The sequence below is a fragment of the Salvelinus sp. IW2-2015 genome, linkage group LG2 (genome assembly GCF_002910315.2).
Source record: "Salvelinus sp. IW2-2015 linkage group LG2, ASM291031v2, whole genome shotgun sequence".
In the NCBI taxonomy this organism is placed as follows: Eukaryota; Metazoa; Chordata; class Actinopteri; order Salmoniformes; family Salmonidae; genus Salvelinus; species Salvelinus sp. IW2-2015.
In genome coordinates, this window is record NC_036839.1 from 26,191,198 (window position 1) to 26,211,005 (window position 19,808).

General features: G+C 41.8%; 1 protein-coding gene across 3 annotated transcripts in view; it reads left to right on the plus strand.

The window, feature by feature from the left end:
- Positions 1 to 1,228: 1,228 nt before the first annotated feature.
- The window catches only part of ikzf2 (IKAROS family zinc finger 2), a 31,328-nt gene continuing 12,748 nt past the window's right edge, over positions 1,229 to 19,808 (plus strand). The window contains exons 1-5 of one of the 3 annotated variants that reach the window (XM_024006890.2): positions 1,229 to 1,556; positions 4,443 to 4,489; positions 9,259 to 9,366; positions 14,642 to 14,830; positions 16,236 to 16,403. In XM_024006890.2, coding sequence (XP_023862658.1) covers positions 1,453 to 1,556; positions 4,443 to 4,489; positions 9,259 to 9,366; positions 14,642 to 14,830; positions 16,236 to 16,403 — 616 coding nt within the window. In that variant the 5' untranslated portion in view covers positions 1,229 to 1,452. Of the gene's footprint in view, positions 1,557 to 1,576; positions 1,785 to 2,092; positions 2,485 to 4,442; positions 4,490 to 9,258; positions 9,367 to 14,641; positions 14,831 to 16,235; positions 16,404 to 19,808 lie in introns of those variants that run through there. The other 2 variants (XM_024006906.2, XM_024006899.2) reach the window with 2 other exon arrangements.

Consider the following 19,808-nt stretch of genomic DNA (forward strand, 5'->3'; position numbering starts at 1 on the left):
ACTAGTCAGGATCGAGGCAAAGACGAACGGAGCAAAGTACAGAGAGATCCTTGATGAAAACCTGCTCTAGAAAGCTCAGGACCTCAGACTGAGTTAAAGGTTCACCTTCCAACAGGACAACGACCCTAAGCACACAGCCAAGACAATGCAGGAGTGGCTTCGGAACAAGTCTCTGAATGTCCTTGAGTGGCCCAGCCAGATCCTGGGCTTGAACCCGATTGAACATCTCTGGAGAGACCTAAAAATAGCTGTGCAGTTGACACTCCCCATCCAACCTGACAGTGCTTGGGAAGAATGGGAGAAACTCCCCAAATACAGGTATGCCAGCGTGTAGCGTCATACCCAAGAAGAATCGATGCTGTAATCRCTGCCAAAGGTGCTTCAACAAAGTACTGAGTAAAGGGTCTGAATACTTATGTAAATATGATATTTCCGTTTTTTTTATATAAATTWGGAAAAATCTCTAAAATCTTGTTTTTGCATTGTCATTATAGGGTATTGTGTGTATGAATGAGTGGGGGAGGGGGGGATTTTGTCAATTCTAGAATAWGGCTGTAAAGTAACACAATGTGGAAAAAGTCAAGGGGTCTGGACACTTTCTGAAGGCTCTGTATATAATGTAGTTTTGCTTTTGTCCATGTTATTTATTATTTAGAACTCTTAGGCAATATGCAGGCAAATGTGCTGTCAAAAATCTGAAAATAACTGGAATCCCCCCTATAATAATAATAATAATAACAACAATAATAATAACAATAATAATAATAATGATGATAATAATTAAGTGTTATTAATATATGTTCATGTTGTATCAAAATATTGATTTTAAGTCACAGCCTACTATATAGCCCATCAGCTTGGTTGATATGCACTTTTTAGTAACAGTTTAATAGGCTAATACAATTAATATTATTATGAGAATTGTATCTACTGTAATTATTCAGTAGCAGTATCACTTTATTATTCTCCTATTATTATTATCATCCTATTGTATCCTATTCAATCATTGTTTTCACCATTTACTCGGAATCAAATTGTATTAGTGTTATTTTCGCTAAATGTAATGTCGATATGTTATATGCCAAAGAAACAGGCTGTGAAGTCCTGTAATCGATTGCCGAACACAGACAGGCAGYCAGAGAGAGAGAGATCCGTTTCTCTGTGTTAGACCAAGTTCCCAGAATAGACACTCGCTGACTCGTCTGCTTTGCTTTCTAATATGGAGGAAGTATCGGCGGGTTAACTGTTGCTGCCTGCGCCACTACTGTAATATATTACAGTGTGATCCAAGAAAGATATTCCAATGGGTGAAATGTGTAGGCTAGTCCTAATTACCGAGCATAGGTGATGGGATTATTCAATCTCCTGCGTTTATAAAGTAAAGAAAGAAAGAAAACCAATGCAACTCAGTRATGATATTTAGCCTACAGGGATGACGGTTACTCTGCTATAATGACATGTAAAATATGCCCGTGGATAAACGCTCAACATCCGACCATTGATTCATCCAGACAATACAATGCGTGCTGCTGTCTCCACGACATCCAGCGAGACAGGTGGGTCTCACGTATGAAAGCCAGACTGCTCGCGACTCAACAGTGATCCGATACCTGTTGATGCAAGAGTGGGGGGTTCTGCGAAGTCTATGACACCATTCGAAATGGTTTTTCCCCAAACAGCAACGCCAAGAGAGACACTCTATCATCGTATGGGCACTATAGTTGAGGAGATGTTCTGTCTCTACTGAAATGTATTTCTAACTGCACCTGAGAATATTTTGACAGGTTAGTATGAGACAGCATGTTATCTGGCATATCTCTCTGGGACTGCCTACTGACTCACTCACTCACTCCGTCTTTATCCAATACCTTTTGAATATCCTACGTATGCWTCTCTGATTCTTTAGCCCCCCTCTGTTTAAAATAGGCTGCTCCTTACTCGTTGTTCTATGGCTAATTCCTTAGGAACCGGTGTATCCAGTTCTATCCCCTCGTTCTTTATTTCATTTAGTCTAAAAACAAGTTGAGTCTTCGACCTCATTGCTGCTGTAGTAAAAACAACATCCAGTAATACACAGTCTATAAATGTTGACGTGTCCATATTTAGGCTTATGAAGGTGTACTTCATAGAATACTGTAGGATACAGGGAAGGTGTGTGCGGGGGTCACGTTTGAGGTGGAAAGTTGACGGTCTAGTTCAGCACAGAGGAAGTAACTACCAAAGCTATTTATTGAGGAGTGCGCTGCTCTGTTCCCTAAACTTTATTCAGGTTGTATGCAGGACAGGACAGTGTTATACTCAACTGAAGTTTTTTTGGGGGGGGCATCCCACTTTTTTTGGAGGAGAGTATCCCCTAATTTCTTTGTTTGTTATTGTCTATCAAAAACATATTAGGCTACTGAGCATTTGCATTTGAATTTTAAGACGTGCAGCTTCCGCAGACGAAGATCACTGATTATCACTTGAACAGGGGAGACACAAAAGGTAATGTCCAATCAAACATTTTGTCAATTTATCAAGTTACAGGCATCCTACACATTATAATGCACTGGAAACGATTAGGCTTCCATCCTTACAAAACAACGTTATGTAACTTTGTAATACGTTCATAATAACAGTTTCATAATTGTTTTATCTGGACGCAATATATCAACTTCGACGATGCTCCTTCTGCGTACTGTTTAGGAGCGATTGATCGATACATTGACAGTGTATCCCATTTGATTGCTCATGTCATACAATAACAGGGGAYGGCCGATTGTGTCAATCAAATGCTTGATTCATATCATATGAATGAGAAAATCAACCCATATAGTTTTTCTTAAATTGAAGGGAGATCTTTGGCTGTCAGTTAGCCTACACACGTGCACGGCGGAGCGTTTGTAGAGWCAGGTGTCCACCACGGAGGCGCGGATAGCTGGTGAAAATACTTCTTATGGGCTTTCCGTTYATTGCAAATGAAGCACTTCTAATTTCAATTGTCAAAAATATAAAGGTAAATTATATTGATTGAATTAATCAAATAACTTAGGTTGCTAATCACTAAAACAACTGTTTTGTATTTATTTATTTGAMTAGCCTAGTCTACCCATGTATGACTGACTATAAATTCGAGAGAAAATACTCTTAAAAATATGAACATATCATGGCTCTTAGTCTCATTTATGAATSGTTTGCATTGTAGGCTAATAGATATCCAAATGATTGAAGAGACAATTATTAGGGAAAATCTAAGTGCATGCCATTTTTTATTGACTGATTATGAATATGTTTTGTGTGATTTTTATTGTATTGTATGTAGAAAGAAGTGGTAATCATTTACAAGACATTTGCCAAATGTTGACATCTGTATTCTAGTTCCTAGTAGAAAATGTTTTGCTAGGTCGGTCCTCAAGATTGGGTTTCTGTTTTTTTTTACTGAACTATGAGGGCTTAGCCCCTTTGTGGGTCATACTATGAGGACAAACTCCTCTTGTGGGGTCACACTATGAAGCTGTACTCCGCTTGTGGGTCATAATTATCTTGTGCATCAAACATCAATACTACACAATTTCATCTGAACCACCAACAGATAATACATGTCTACAACATTTCCGTTGATACTGATAGCAGACATTAGGTTGGCCAGTGGTGGTTTGTTTGCACCTCACTACTGTTCTCTCAGACATATTTATTTTTAGCTTAAGGCCTTTGTCAGAGGACGTGAAACTACTAGAACTGCAATGTGTGTTCTCACTCCATGTACATGTATAACCCATATTATAGTTTTAGCTGAATATATGTGTTACTTCTCTAACAGTGCAACTTTCAATGAGCCACTTCATTCTATTCAAAGGCTATATTTTACAACCCACCAGCCCTTCAGCAGCTTTTTGGGAAGTTGAACAATATAGTTTTATGTTGCGAGACAATAAACTGGTGGTGTGAACTTTTCGGCTTCAGTTTTATTTGAACACTGTATAACACTGTTTTATACATCATATAATTGTACCAGTCATAATACGTTTAATGTATTTTCAATCAACCTTTATTGTAATATATTAGTGAAATATCTCAAATTTATCATTGCCTTTTTCAAAATCAAAATATCCTCTAATTTGGCTATTTTAGAATATTATAAATATTTATTATCATTCATAATGGCTTATTAATTAAATGTATTAGGAAGTGTTGCCTAAACATACAATGATCACGTAAAAAAAAATAAACACTCCACCCAAACAGTATAATATGGCTAATTTCATAAGGATTTAGAAGAGGTTAGGAAGAGAGGGCCCACTGGGCACAGATGTCAAATCTACATCTATTCCAAGTTGGTTCAACTTCATTYCATTGAAATGATGTGGAAACAAAGTTGATTCAACCTCTGTGTGCCCAGTGAATAAGCATCGTGGTTCAGCTCAAGTGCTCTTCTAATGTATTGTTTCTTTTGATACCCAAAGCTCTCCACCAACTATGGAAACAGAGGCAACTGATGGATATTCTGCAAGTAAGTCAACTCTTCAATCACTCTCTAACCTGAAGCCTCCTGAACTATTCTAATTCTTTAAACTTTTGAAAAGTTGTGTTAGCGAGATCCTGTTTCACATTGCAGATACTGGATGTGTCTCTCAATTGTCATTTTATGGTTTTATACAAGCTGGTCTTTCTAATCAAGTTTGTAGCGTATCCATCCGTATCTATAAAAATGGTAGATTTTTWATTGTTCTGGTTCCCTGAAGAGAGGCCTAGGCCTACAGGGATACTGGGCAGATGGACCAGGTGTAGGAGCAGGGGCGGACAGTCCTGCTAGGAGAAGGAGATATCCCTTCTCCTCTCCCACCCTCCTTCTCAAGCTACATGTGTTCTGATCCTGTAAAACGATCCTGCCAACTTCGCTCTCCTAGAGATGTCTTATCATCAGTAGGGTGGTTCTGTAGCAGGAACACAGTGGTACTTCCCTCCTCTTTACATTCCCCTTCACAGATTCCCACTGATAGAACATACTGACAATCTGGAGTTTGACAACTCCTTTTTGTGTTTGTTGGTAATAGGTTTGGGATGAGTGGTCAAAAACATGAACGTTATAGTGTGAAGGAAAAAAGTAGGATGAAGTAGGATATAGTGCCTTCTGCTTTCATTCACATCGCTGATACACATCTATTTTGGTTAATGTTTGAAGTATACTGCCATATCTCCACTAACATGTTCATAGGCAGATTGGTGAATGAGATCTCTCACAGTCTAGAGGGAAGGTCCGGAGGTTGAGAGTTTGACAGGAAAAACCAGATCCTTGCTCCAGCCTGTGTGTTTCCAACAAGCCACAACATAGTTACTCTGTCACCCGGGGGAGAAATCCTGCACAGTTCCAACCCTTGATCATTCTTACTTTGTRTCATTCCTGTTTCTGTGGCTCATTATAGTCCTCCCACTCAGAAATTATGGCATTTTTATAACCAGCCAACCACTTGTTGCTGATAGTTTAACACAACAGGTTCTCAATCTCATTTCATAAGACAACCTGCAGTAACTACCATGTCTGATAAGATAAATCATATACACGGTAGCCTATATCATCTTTGTCATTTTCATACATTTTATTTTCCTTTTGGCAACGCCAACACATGGAACAATCCATATCTGATGCGTTACACACATTGTCTTCTTCCAGTGAAGCCTCCACTGTCTATACAAGTCATCTGGGCCATGGTGTGGTGGTAAATACAGTATTGAGTCAGCTAACAAGTGGTGTGAATCAAAGCTCTGATTCTGACTTAGCAGACTGTGTGTGTGTGCGTGTGTGTGTGTGCTGTTGGCCCCAGTCGCTGATGTGGCCATACACTGTCTCCTCAACCTGGCCCACGGGTTCCAGCATGCATCACTTTGGGGGCAGCGAGCTGCAATTTTAACTATTGTATGAGGAATGGCAGATGATAAACAAGTGAGTGTGTTTGAGTGCACACATATGACTGTATCAAACCATTACATTTACATTTGAGTCATTTAGCAGACACTCTTATCCAGAGCAACTTACAGTTAGTGCATTCATCTTAAGATAGCTAGGTGGGACAACCACATATCACAGTCATAGTAAGTACATTTTCGTCAATAATGTAGATATCTGCCTCCCGAGTCACGCAGTGGTGTAAGGAACTGCATCGCTGTGCTTGAGGCGTCACTACAGAACCGGGATCGTGACCGGGASACCCATGAGGCGGGGCACAATTGGCCCAGCATTGTCCGGGTTAGGGGAGGGTTTGGCCGACCGGGATTTCCTTGTTCCATCACGCTCTAGTGACTTCTTGTGGCGGGCCGGGAGCCTGTAAACTGACTTTGGTCGCCAGTTGGACAATGTTTCCTCCAACACATTGGTGCAGCTGGCTTCCGGGTTAAGGCAGCAGGGTGTCAAGAAGCAGTGCGGCTTGCCAGGGTCGTGTTTCGGAGGACGCATGGCTCTCGAGCTTCATCTCTCCCGAGTCCGTAGGGGAGTTGCAGCGATGGGACAAGACTGTAACTAGCAATTGGACATCACGAAATTGGGGAGAAAAAKAAAATWAAAAAAAACAGAGCTAAGTGTGAGTGTTAGTTCACAAAATACTTTATTTATTATTATTATTTATTTATTTATTTTCGGTGGGGGGAGGTGTGAGGAAGGGGTGTGAGGGGGGGTGCTGTGGGATTATTTAAGATACTCTTTGAAGATGTAGGGTTTCAGATGTTTTCAGAAGAGGGGCAGGGTATCTGCTGTCCTTGGGGTCCCAAGACAGAGAAAAGCTTGGACTGGACTGTGGGAGTTGCAGTTGCCCTCCCTTGAGCAGAGCCTGAAGGTATGGAGTGGCAGTTCATCTTGCTGCTCCATAGGCAAGTACCATGGTATTGTAGTGGACGTGAGCTTTTTTGATGTTTGCAGAGAACGACAGGGTGTTGTCCAGGGTCATGCCAAGGTTCTTTGCACTCTGGAAGGGGGACACCGTGGAGTTGTCAACCGCGATGGAGAGGTCTTGGAGCGGGCAGGCCTTCCCCAGGAGGAAGATCAGCTTCGTCTTGTTGAGGTTGAGATTGAGGTGGTGGGCCGACATCCAACCTGAGATATCTGCCAGGCACGCAGAGATGCTTATCACCACCTGRGTGTCAGAAGGGGGAAAGAGAAAAGAAGTTGAGTGCCATCCACATAGCAATGATAGGAGAGAACATGTGAGGATATGACGGCGCCGAGTGACTTGGTTTATAGAGAGAAGARGAGAGGGCCTGGAACCGAGCCCTGGGGGACACCAGTAGTGAGAGTAGTGAGAGACACAGATCCTCTCCACATCACCTGGTAGGAGTAGACTGCCAAGTAGGATGCAGAGTGTGCAGAGCCTGAGACTCCCAGCCCTGAGAGGGTGGAGAGGAGGATCTGATGGTTCACGGTTTCGAAGGCAGCGGATAGATCTAGGAGGATGAGAACAGAGGAGAGAGATTCAGCTTTGGCAGTGTGGAGAGCCTCCGTGACAGAGAGAATCAGTTTTGGTTGAGTGACCTGTCTTGAAGACTGACTGGTTAGGGTTAAGAAGATCATTCTGAGAGAGATAGGGAGAAAGTTGGTCAGAGACAGCACGCTCAAGTGTTTTGGAAAGAAAATAAAGAAGTAATACCAGTCTGAGGTTTTTGACGTCAGAGGGGTCAAGTGTTGGTTTCTTGAGGAGGGGTGYGACAGTGGTCAAGGATGAGTTGATGAGGGAMGTGAGGAATGGGAGAAGGTTTCCAGAGATTGTCTGGATAAGGGAGGAGGGGATGGGGTCGAGCGGGCAGGTTGTTGGGTGGCCTGACCTCACTAGTCGCAGGATTTCATSTGGAGAGAGAGGGAAGAAAGAGGTCAAAGCGTAGGGTAGTTCTGTGTGAGTGCGACCAGTGGACTCAATAAGCTGAGTGAATGAAGAGCGGATGTCGTCAATCTTCTTTTTAAAGTGGTTGACAAAGTTGTCCTCAGAGAGGGAGGAGGGAGGGGGGCGGATTAAGGAGGGAGGAGAAGGTAGAAAAGAGTTTCCTAGGGTTAGCAAGCGTGTATACTGTATATATGAAGGCCTACCACAGTTCGTCTTTGAAACCAGTTTCAGCGAAATGCCTTTAAGGGTTTCAGTAATAATTACGTACATAAAACATATGAACATTAACATTCACGTGCTACGAGTACACACCACCTTTGAGACACACTGAGCCTTTACCTGACCTGAGAGGCCCTACAGAGCTGCCAGGCAGCCGTCAAGGCGTCAACACTTAGCACAGTAATGGAAAATCCTTCATGACAAATCTGGGCCACCCCTATCTCTACAACAGACACCACTGCCATTGGATAGCCACCTGTCAGTCACCTGAGATTTCATCCAACCCCAGCGTGGCGTGCAATCGGAGACCAGACCCAGGGATTGTGTCATCATGGTCATGGACCACAACTCCCAGTGTGTCTCACTCAGCAGCAGCCAATCACAACAATGTAACACCACATAAAATACMAGCATTTTGTTTTAGCTTCCATGAGAGAAGCTTTGGCGAAGATTAACAGTTAGACTGTTACTTTCAGGTACTTTCCTGTAAACCTATATTAACAAAATACTCCCAGGTGCTAGCTGGTACAGTGTTGTCTTTGCTGTGGTCTGGCTCCTGTGGGATTTGACACCTGGGTCAGTGGGGGTGCTGTGGTGTTGCTGCTGCTGTATTGTCTGAGAGGCTGTGCTGGGGCCAGGCTGTAATGGGATAAGGGATTGTACAGCTCTCCTTCTAAGTGGACAGGACAGGACACACAGCTATAGCTATCCCATGGCATTGCCTGTGTCAGGGAAGGTGCTGACAGGCTACAATCTGATCTGATCTGTATGGAGAGGACACGAGGCTGACAGAAAAAGTAGCCAGCAGACAGCAGCCATACYACCTTGCACTCTGGTACTGTACTGGCTAGCACCTAGAAGCTAAGCAAGTGCTGGGTCTCATCCACGGACAATTTGTTTGCTACTGAAAGTGGTTCAGAATGATTTCCTGTTATGAATTAGAAGTGTGAAATACAGCATTAAATTATCCCCTGGCTAAGTGTCTCCGGGTATCATCAGACATTTTTACACTTTTTTTTTACATGGTGTGATTGCTACAATTGACACMTCTCAAAGCATTTATCTGAGGAGGTCATGACATTTGGAGATTGGAGTTTGTATGTACAGTATGTACTGTATCTGTATGCTGTTCAGTGCAGTGCAATGCTGTGCAATGCGATGTTCCCAGCTCTCTTGTTGTCTGTCTGTCACCCAGGTAACGGGGACTGCTCTCCCAGGAAGACAGAGAACTCTAGAATGTTGGTGGACCTGTCGGCAAACACACCCAACGCACAGCAGCCCCAGGGTCCTTATTCACCGACTGGTGAGTGGATACACACACACACACACACACACACACACACACACACACACACGTCAAGAAACAGTTTATTTTCTTTTATCAAAGGGTCATCAGAAATGTATGTCTTATCTGAAGGGTCTTGCGTAGTTCCCTTCCATTAAATGAAAAGAAATAGGAAGAGCTGAGACATGGTGCCATTCTTCTCATTGTCTTCAGACATGTCACCATGAGGTGGCTGAACCAGAAAAGGGAAGTTGTTTCCCGCAGCATCCCCCAGTATTAGTAGCCTGGTCCTAGATCTGTGTCAGAGGGAGAGAGACTCACATATACAGCTTGTGTCATCCCGACCCAGAGGTTGCCTAACACCACTCCGCCATGACACCACTTTTGTAACACAACACTGAAATTAAGCAGTTGTGTCAGTGTGTGCAAAACTACAAAACATGTTTGCCTATACACTTATGTTTAGTATCAAGCTATTAGTATGGTATAGCATTTTAAAGTATTTTTTCATTCACTTCAGCAAAATACCTCTACAGTTYCACTAGCAAAATACCTTATGGGTGACTCTTCTTGATCTTYTTGATCTCTGACCCCTGAGTAATGTAAACTATGAGGTGTTCAATACACAGCCAGGTATGGGACAGGTATCTTTACTCAGATTAGCTTATGATAGCACTTTTCACTTAGCTTGGATACCTACTGTAGTTTCTCCTCCTTGGTAACATAACCCGTCATGCTTCGGGAGTTTCTTTATATTTTATTTATCTGGGTTCTATAAAATGCTGTTGTCGCAGCAACCATCTCAAGTTCAGCCAGCTTCGACAGAGAGTGGCGAGCTCTTCATGTGTATACCCCACCTACAATACCCCTCGATCTGCTAGCTCCATGTTGCCAGGATACAGCACTGGAGGATAAATTCAATGTCATGCTGTTAGTAAAAGAGGAGCTCTTTCAGTTCACACAAGGCTAAGAGATAAAAGGGGAAATATTGCTTAATAAAATACTGCCATGTTGTTACAGAGATTGCCATGTCATTGCTGACAATAGCAGGACTCCAGAATTCTATGTGGTCTGTGTTGGAAGATAGATGGAAGTTGTCAATCATATCACCTCAGTGGAGTGGATAGTGTGACTTAGTGTCAACCCTATAGCAGTCACCATGACTTATGTTCAAACCTATATTAATCACCAATCCTTTAGTGTCAAACCTATATTAATCACCATCACTTAGTGTCAACCCTATATAATCACATCACTTAGTGTCAAACCTATATTAATCACCATCACTTAGTGTCAAACCTATATTAATCACCACCACTTAGTGTCAACGCTATAGCAATCCCCATGACTTAGTGTCAACCCTATATTAATCACCATCACTTAGTGTCAACGCTATAGATCCCCATGACTTAGTGTCAACACATATATTAATCACCATCACTTAGTGTCAACCCTATATTAATTCACCACCACTTAGTGTCAACGCTATAGCAATCCCCATGACTTAGTGTCAAACACTATATTAATCACCATCACTTAGTGTCAACCCTATATTAATCACCACCACTTAGAGTCAACGCTATAGCAATCACCTTTACTTAGTGTCAACCCCATAGCAATCACCATGACATAGTGTCAACCTTATATCAATCACCATGACTTATGTGCAAACATATAGCAATCATCATGATTTAGTGTCAACCCTATAGCAGTCACCATCACTTAGTGTCAACCTATATAATCACCATCACTTAGTGTCACCCTATATTAATCACCACCCTTAGTGTCAACCCTATATTAATCACCATCACTTAGTGTCAAACCTATATTAATCACCATCACTTATGTCAAACCTATATTAATCACCACCACTTAGTGTCAACGCTATAGCAATCCCCATGGCTTAGTTCAACCCTATATTAATCACCATACTTAGTGTCAACCCTATATTAATCACCACCACTTAGTGTCAACGCTATAGCAATCCCCATGACTTAGTGTCAACACTATATTAATCACCATCACTTAGTGTCAACCCTATATTAATCACCACCACTTAGAGTCAACGCTATAGCAATCACCTTACTTAGTGTCAACCCCATAGCAATCCATGACATAGTGTCAACCCCATAGCAATCACCATAACATAGTGTCAACCATATAGCAATCATCATGATTTAGTGTCAACCCTATAGCAGTCACCATCACTTAGTGTCAACCCTATATTAATCACCATCACTTAGTGTCAACCCTATATTAATCACCACCACTTAAAGTCAACGCTATAGCAATCACCTTTACTTAGTGTCAACCTATAGCCATCCCATGACTTAGTGTCAACCCATAGCAGTCACCATGACTTTGTGTCAACCTTATATCAATCACCATGACATTATTGTCAACCATATAGCAATCATTCATGATTTAGTGTCAACCCTATAGCAGTCACCATGACTTTGTGTCAACCCTGTAGCAATCACCACAGTAAATGTTGTTGTCAACCCTAAAGCAATAAGCACACAGTCAACCCTAGCTATCGCCACACTCCACTTGTATATAAAATAAATATTGGATGAAATATTGAGTTTGGTTTTATTGCTATTAGCTCATAGAAACGCGTTGAATAACAGATTCATACATGGAAAAACAGATGGTAAAAAAAAATCTAAAGGAAGTTTGTGTCTGAGAGATATAGGAAAGATCATGAACTTATTTATATATATTTTTTAAACATATTTAACCCCTTTTTTTAGGCACCAACATTTGAACTGGTACCAGGCTACCTTCAGACAAGTCTTGGGAAGCTTGTGGGTGTCCTAGAGAAAAACATGCACGTGTTCGTGAGAGTCTCATCTTTCCATAGAGGGTTCATATTAACGTGTTGCCCAAACTGTTCYGCAAAGGGGCAGGTGCTCCAGCACACCTAGGGCTCCATCTGTGCAAGTGCCTGGTCTAGTATGAAGGAAGACTTCAAGTTTTTGCGCTAAGCTAGTTAGCATTGGCTCACCAAACGACCTTTAACTTCCTTCATACCGGATGCAAACATAAAAATGGTACTCACGAGTTCATCTGACTCTCGGGACGTAGAAACTGTAAGTGGCCTTATTGCCAAATCCCCTTTAATGGAGCCTAGGAGCCTGAAGGGACAGTCAGGGAATGGATTATATGGATGTGAGAGGTTTGGGGTTATTGCTCTTGCTCCTTCCGTACCTACGCTATGATTATAGTTTCAGTCACAAATCACAAACAGGCTTGACTGGATGGTCATGATTAACGTCCGTATCAGGTTTTCCTTCAGACTACTGTAAAGGAATGCAAMAAGTCTCCTTCTCACGGTATGATGCCTCTGACCTTGTATGACCTAAAAACRTGTATGTACTGTATATGCTGTATATGCATATGTTGTATGTATATGCAGTACAGGAAAAAAATGTGCTCTATTGTTCTTTTTTTAAATGTGTGTTTCTGTTCTTGTCTAATAGAGTTATGTATTTTGTCATGCTTTATGTTTTGTGTGGACCCCACAAAAAGTACAGTAGCTGCTGCTTCTGCAACACTTAATGGGGATCCTAATAAAAAAACTAATTCCACATGTTCAAGATTAAGGTCCCTAGGTATATGCTAAGCATACCAGAATCTTAAAGCTGCAAAATACAACTTTTTGGGTAACCCGACCAAATTCACATAGAAACATGAGATAGATCTGTCATTTCCATTGAACGTAAGTCTAAGAAGCGGTAGATATGTTCTATGTGTGCTSTTTCTATGCGTTCCGCTCTTAAGRTTTCTTTTTGTGTCTTTTACTTTCAGTTTTATACACCAGTTTTAAACTGCTGAAAATACAATAATTTTGGTTATTGAAAATATACTTTAGATGGTACAACGATTCTCTACACAATAGATTACTTGTTTTGGCAAACAAACTGAAATTAGGAAAACTATTTGAATTTAAGCAACCAGGAAATGGCGGGACAATTTCTGCATATTGTACCTTCAAATGTTGTGTGGGAGAGGACGATCTCTAATTARTCTGTGGCTATGTGTGTGTGTGTCCCTAGTGACTCAAGAGTCAAACGTTACTAAAGCCAGACTGGAGGAGTATGTATCTGGGCCATATTTGTGTGTCTGTGTGTCAGTCTCCCTATAATGTCYGATGAGGGATACTGAGAGTCTGGTGGCCAACCCAGTAGAGTTGAGGCATTTGTGCCTTTAGTCAGCCAGAGTCCCCCCCCATCAAGACATCCAGCCAGTCTCCCAGTGCCAGTCAAATCTAAACCCACAGAGGCTAAGCAGCACCTGGCCGCAGTCCTCCGCTCTTCCTCTCCTCCTCCCCAGAGACCAGGGCTGCGGTCAATTCGAATTAAAGGCAGTCAATTCAGGAAGTGATTTTAAATTCAAATAAAATGGGGGAAAAAATATTTGAAATTAATAGCTTCTACTTCTCAGTTTGTTGAGAAGTCATTGAAAATAGATACCATTTTTTTATTCWATTTCGAATTGTTATTTAAGTTTACTTGACTGCCTTCAATTAGAATTGACCCCAGCCCTGCCAAGGACTGAGTGGAACTAGACCAGCCTGTTTCTCAGCTGTCCCTCCACAAATCTCTAATGTTCAGACCAAGTCACGTATCGCCCGTCCACTTCTGGGACGAACCCCGCTTTTCTCCACATAACTACTTTACTGTGTACATTCCAGAAGTCTCAGGTTTAAAATAGATAACAGAAATAATTGAGCTCCTGAGMGGCACAGCGGTCTAATGCACTGCATCTCAGTGCTAGAGGTGTCACTACAGAACCTGGTTCGATTCCAGGCTGTATCACAACCGGCCGTGATTGGGAGTCCCATAGGGCGGCGCACAATTGGCCCAGCYTCATCCGGGTTAGGGTTTGGCCAGGGTAGGCCATCATTGTAAATAAGTATTTGTTCTTAACTGACTTGCCTGATTAAATACTTGCATATAATTAACAATAACATACCAATAATTAACCATTTTTTGTCAGATTTGATGAGTCCCTGCCTCTAGGGGTTAGCATTAACTTTGGCAATTTATGTTGAGCATCATTATATTACTTATTTCTCCAGGGGAAATAACATGCAGATTTGATGAACTTGTTCCAATCAATGGATGTTTACATTCAAAGAGAAACAGATTTACAAGGTTTAGACTTGTAACCTAGAGCCACTGCACCTCTTACTGGAAGAACAAGGATCATCCACTAAAGCCATGTCATGTGATTGTCATGTGATTGTCTGAAAAACTGTAATTGGATTGGTCATACCTGTCTCTTCCAGAACACACCATCAAACAAGAAGAAGAGACAGAAGATGAAAGGGACAGGAGGACCACAGCTGAGGATATYGGACAAAGTGGGGAAGAGGAATCGGGATTGGAAGAGCCCATGATTGACAGCCCAAACAACCTACAGGATGGGGTCCCTGGGTCAGATGGGTCATGTGACCCAGGAACTCGGCTGCCCAATGGTAAATGTTTCTCTAAAGTTGTTACCCCTTATGTCCCTTTCACAGAATATTTTACAAACCTAATGTACTTTATATTGAACAACATTGACTCAATACTCTCTGATGTATCTAAGGATTGTCAATGTTTTATCATTAACATCTAGCAAACTGCAAAAACCCATTAGTTAWACGTTAATAAATGATGAATAAATTATACTTCACGTTGTAGCTCRCTATGAGATATGAATTTTACAGACTCAAGCAATTGTACGTCACTCACCCTATGATTTTTTTAAATTCTGTGAGTCAGAAATTGTTTCTACGGGTGTGGAGCTGGAGAGCTTTGCTGTTTTGTAGAATACAATAGTTTAGCCTTGGAATGATTTTCATGGATAACATCCCAGGAATCCTCCACAACCTGTTCCCGAGCCCTTCACTGACGCCATTACTGAGCCTCGGTCTTCACAGATTTAGGATCACGTTTCACTTTTCCAAACGTTCGGCCGCAGATCAAGAGACGATCATCAAGATGATGATGAGACTACTGTAGTTTACTGGTGAACCGGGCAAACTTTTTGCATKGATACAGACAAACATACTTTCATGGTAAAGCTGGTATTAAAGATGTACAGCACTTTAACACAATGGAAGATTTTAAGACACACTGTAAGCCTCCTTAAGTCTTAACCATTTACTATCTGAAGAGACTTTGACTGCCACACTAAACCTTATTAACTTATACCAACTTAGTGGTGTTGGTGGTGTTTGTGTATCTGTGTGTAGAACGCATACAGCCCTACCGGGCGCCTGGTGAAGGATGAAAACTCACTGTATTTCTACACCTACTCTGTGGTGAGAGAGGGAGCTGTAGAAGAGACCCAGAGCAGAGCTATTAGGGTGGAGCTCTAACACCTCATCTCACCACACTCCAGACACTATTACTGTAGTAGCAGTAGGCTGTAGCTCAAATGTATCAATTGTACACAGCACACATCAGGCACCACACGTTAGTGTTTTTCTACCCACTGACAATCCTCCTAGAAATATATTCTCTGCATTATTTGAGATGTTACAACGTTCTCAGCTAAGGCGTGTTGCTTGCCTTTACCAATCATTGCTTGCCTTTACCAATCAAACCATGTTTTACCATTGCAATGTGTTGATTGCTGTTGAGTAGCTGTGAACCTCCATTTCCGTCTTTCTCAAGTTTGTTCGGTCCACTAGCTGAGTGAAAACTCAAGACTAGGTGGCTGGTGGTCTGTGGGTATTGTGTGTTGCTTTTCTGGCTATATGTAAAAGGGGGAGTGAGAGATGAGAGCCTGCACTTCCTGTGCCCCTTCAAGTAATAGGTCGTTCCAGTGTAACACTTCCTGTGCCCCTCAGGTGATAGGTCGTTCCAGTGTAACACTTCCTGTGCCCCTCTCAGGTGATAGGTCGTTCCAGTGTAACCAGTGTGGCGTGTCGTTCACTCAGAAGGGCAATCTGTTGAGACACATCAAACTGCACACGGGGGAGAAGCCCTTCAAATGCCCCTTCTGCAGCTACGCCTGCCGCCGTCGTGACGCACTTACAGGCCACCTACGCACACACTCAGGTCAGCCCCTCTACCTCCTCTCTTTTTTTGTTTCTTCCTCTATGTTCTTATCCTCTTCCTCTTTTTCATCCTTGTCTTCCTATTCCCTTTGTCTTGGGTCCATGCTTCCTTTAACTTTTTTATTACTGTGGTTACTCCTTAGTATTTATCCTGGTTTCAATAACTTCTAAAATAGTCCATACTATGTTGATGCTATAGAACCGGCCTATCTCGATGTAACTTAAAGCATGATCTGGTCTGACCCGTGTCTAAGTTTTTGTGACAGATTAGCAACAGACCCACACATTTCTAACCCTGACAGGGTTTCGTATTGTTGGATGGATGCATCTCTCTGGGGATTTTTGTGCAGACAGACAAGGGCTGTGGTTAGGCACCCAGGACATGCTGTTCCTATAACCTGCTCAGCTCACGTCTCCTCAGAGAGGAACTCTCTCTGTTATCTGTAGAGATACAGTATGGGGAGACCAGAGAAACACTGCCCTGCTCTAACTGTAACCCACTTTCCTATCTCTGCGTCATAGGCCTCTGTCTCTGTGTTCTCTTCTGCCTCTTCTTTGAGATCCGGGACAGACGACAGTAAAACCTCATCTCTAGTGTTGTCCTCTTAGAAGTACTCACATGTACAGTGCAGTCGGAAAGTATTCAGACCCCTTGACTTTTTCCATATTTTGTTACTTTACAGCCTTATTCTAAAACTGACTAAATTGTTTGTTTTTCCTCATCAATCTACACACATTACCCCTTATTGACACAGCAAACACAGGTTTTAGAAATTATAAATGTAAAACCCGAAATATCACATTTACATAACTATTCAGACCCTTTACTCAGTACTTTGTTGAAGCAACTTTGGCAGCGATTACAGCCTTGAGTATTCTTGGGTATGACYCTACAAGRTTGGCACACCTGTATTTGGGGAGTTTCTCCCATTCTTCTCTGCAGATCCTCTCAAGCGCTCTCAGGTTGGATGGGGAGCGTCACTGCACAGCTATTTTCAAGTCTCTCCAGAGTTGTTCGATCGGGTTCAAGTCCAGGCTCTGGCTGGACCACTCAAGAACATTCACAGACTTGTCCCGAAGCCACCCATGCCTTYTCTTGGCTGTGGGTTTAGGGTCAATGTCCTATTGGAAGGTGAACCTTCTCCCCAGTCTGAGGTCCTGAGSGGTCTGGAGCAGGTTTTCATCAAGGATGTCTTTATACTTTTCTCCGGTCATCTTTCCCTCAATCCTGACTAGTCTCCCAGTCCCTGCCGTTGAAAAACATCACCACTGCATGATGCTGCCACCACCGTGCTTCACTGTAGGGATGGTGCCAGGTTTCCTCCAGATGTGATGCTTGGCATTCAGGCCAAAGAGTTKAATTTTGGTTTCATCAGACTAGAGAATCTTGTTTCCCATGGTCTGAGAGTCCTTTAGGTGCCTTTTGGAAAACTCCAAGCGGGCTGTCATGTGCCTTTTACTGAGGTGTGGCTTCCGTCTAGCCACTCTACCGTAAAGGCCTGATTGGTGAAGTGCTWCATAGATGGTTATCCTTCTGGAACGTTCTACCATCTCCACAGAGGAACTCTGGAGCTCTSTCAGAGTAACCATCGGGTTCTTGGTCACCTCCCTGTTCCTGTTTTACATTTTTAATAKATTTGAAAACAACAACCTGTTGTGTGTAGATTTATGAGCGYAAAAAAATATTTAATCTATTTTAGAATAAGGCTGTGTCTTATTAGGGCATTGGGTCACCACGAGCAGCTTCAATGCACCTTGGCATAGATTCTACAAGTGTCTGGAACTCTATCGGAGGGATGCGACACCATTCTTCCACGAGAAATTACCATCATTTGGTGTTTTGTTGATGGTGGATGGAAACGCCGTCTCACCCGTTCAAATCAGGAATCTCCCATAAGTGGTCAATTAGGTTGAGATCTGGTGACTGAGTTGGCCATGGCATATGYTTTACATTGTCTTCATGCTCATCAAACCATTCAGTGACCACTCATGCCCTTTGGATGGGGGCATTGTCATTGTATGGGGGAATAGCCATGGTAGCCAAAATAATGGCCTGCCCAGCATTTTTATACATGACCCTAAGAATAATTGGACATTAATTGCTTAATTAACTCAGGAACCATTCCTGTGTGGAAGCACCTGCTTTCAATATACTTCGTATCCCTCATTTACTCAAGTGTTTCCATTATTTTGGCAGTTACCTGTATTTCCATGTTGAAGCCAGTAAAAACAACTACATCGGCTAGGCTACATGTTTGTTATAACTAGGCCTATTGTAGTAGCTACTGTATACTATTTAATAAACTATCTTCAATGGATAGGACAAACATTCATGGCTCCAGCGGAAGAGCCATTAGGCCTACAGTGTGCACACATTGCTTTATGCTCATGGAACGAGAGATGTATAATATCTAGCTTCGGACCCGATCATATTTAGAAATATTGCTGTTGTTAAAAATAACTATTGATTGTTTTTCCTTAAAATTGGAGTTCCCCTTTCCTGCAGTCAAATGACCTAGTGGCCTCATGGGTGGAATTTTATTAATACTTTTTCATAGTTTCATAATTAATAAACATGATTTATTTATTTTATGCAGAAAATCCAGTGTTTCTATGTCAAATGATTTTGTTATATTTCAGTTTTCTGTGATATATATATAAAGTGTCCTATTGGGATGCAAAGTCAAAATGTAGCACATTTCAACTCTATTTGCGGCAGGTAGCCTAGTGGTTAGAGCATTGGGCCAGTAACTGAAAGGTTGCTAGATCAACTCCCTGAGCTGACAAGGTAAAAATATGTCATTCTGCCRCTGAACAAGGCAGTTAACCCACTGTTCCTAGGCCGTCATTGTAAATAAGAATTTGTTCTTAACTGACTTGCCTAGTTAAAGGTTAAATAAAAAAAYTATTATTTCTGACATGGTACAGCTGTCTTTATTTTAAAGCCCATAACCATGTGTGTGAGGTGTATACTTTTAATTTGTTTAAGACGACCAAGAAACACTCTGTGTGACCTTGATTTAGCCCACTGCAGTAAAAGGTTTTAAAAACCAAACTTATGTTGAGAATATACAGTGCCTTCAGAAAGTATTCATACCTCTTGACTTATTCCACATGATGTTGTGTTACAGTCTGAATTCAAAATGGCTACAAAAAAATCTCACCCGTCTTCAAATAAAATGTTATTGGTCACATACACATATTTAGCAGATGTTATAGCGGGTGTAATACTCATGTTCCTAGATCCAACAGTGCAGCCGATAATGWTAAACTGAAAACATGTTTTTAGACATTTTTGCAAATGTATTGGAAATGAAATACAGAAATATCAAATTTACATAATTATTCACACCCCTGAATCATTTCATGTTAGAATCACCTTTGGCAGCGATTACAGCTGTGAGTC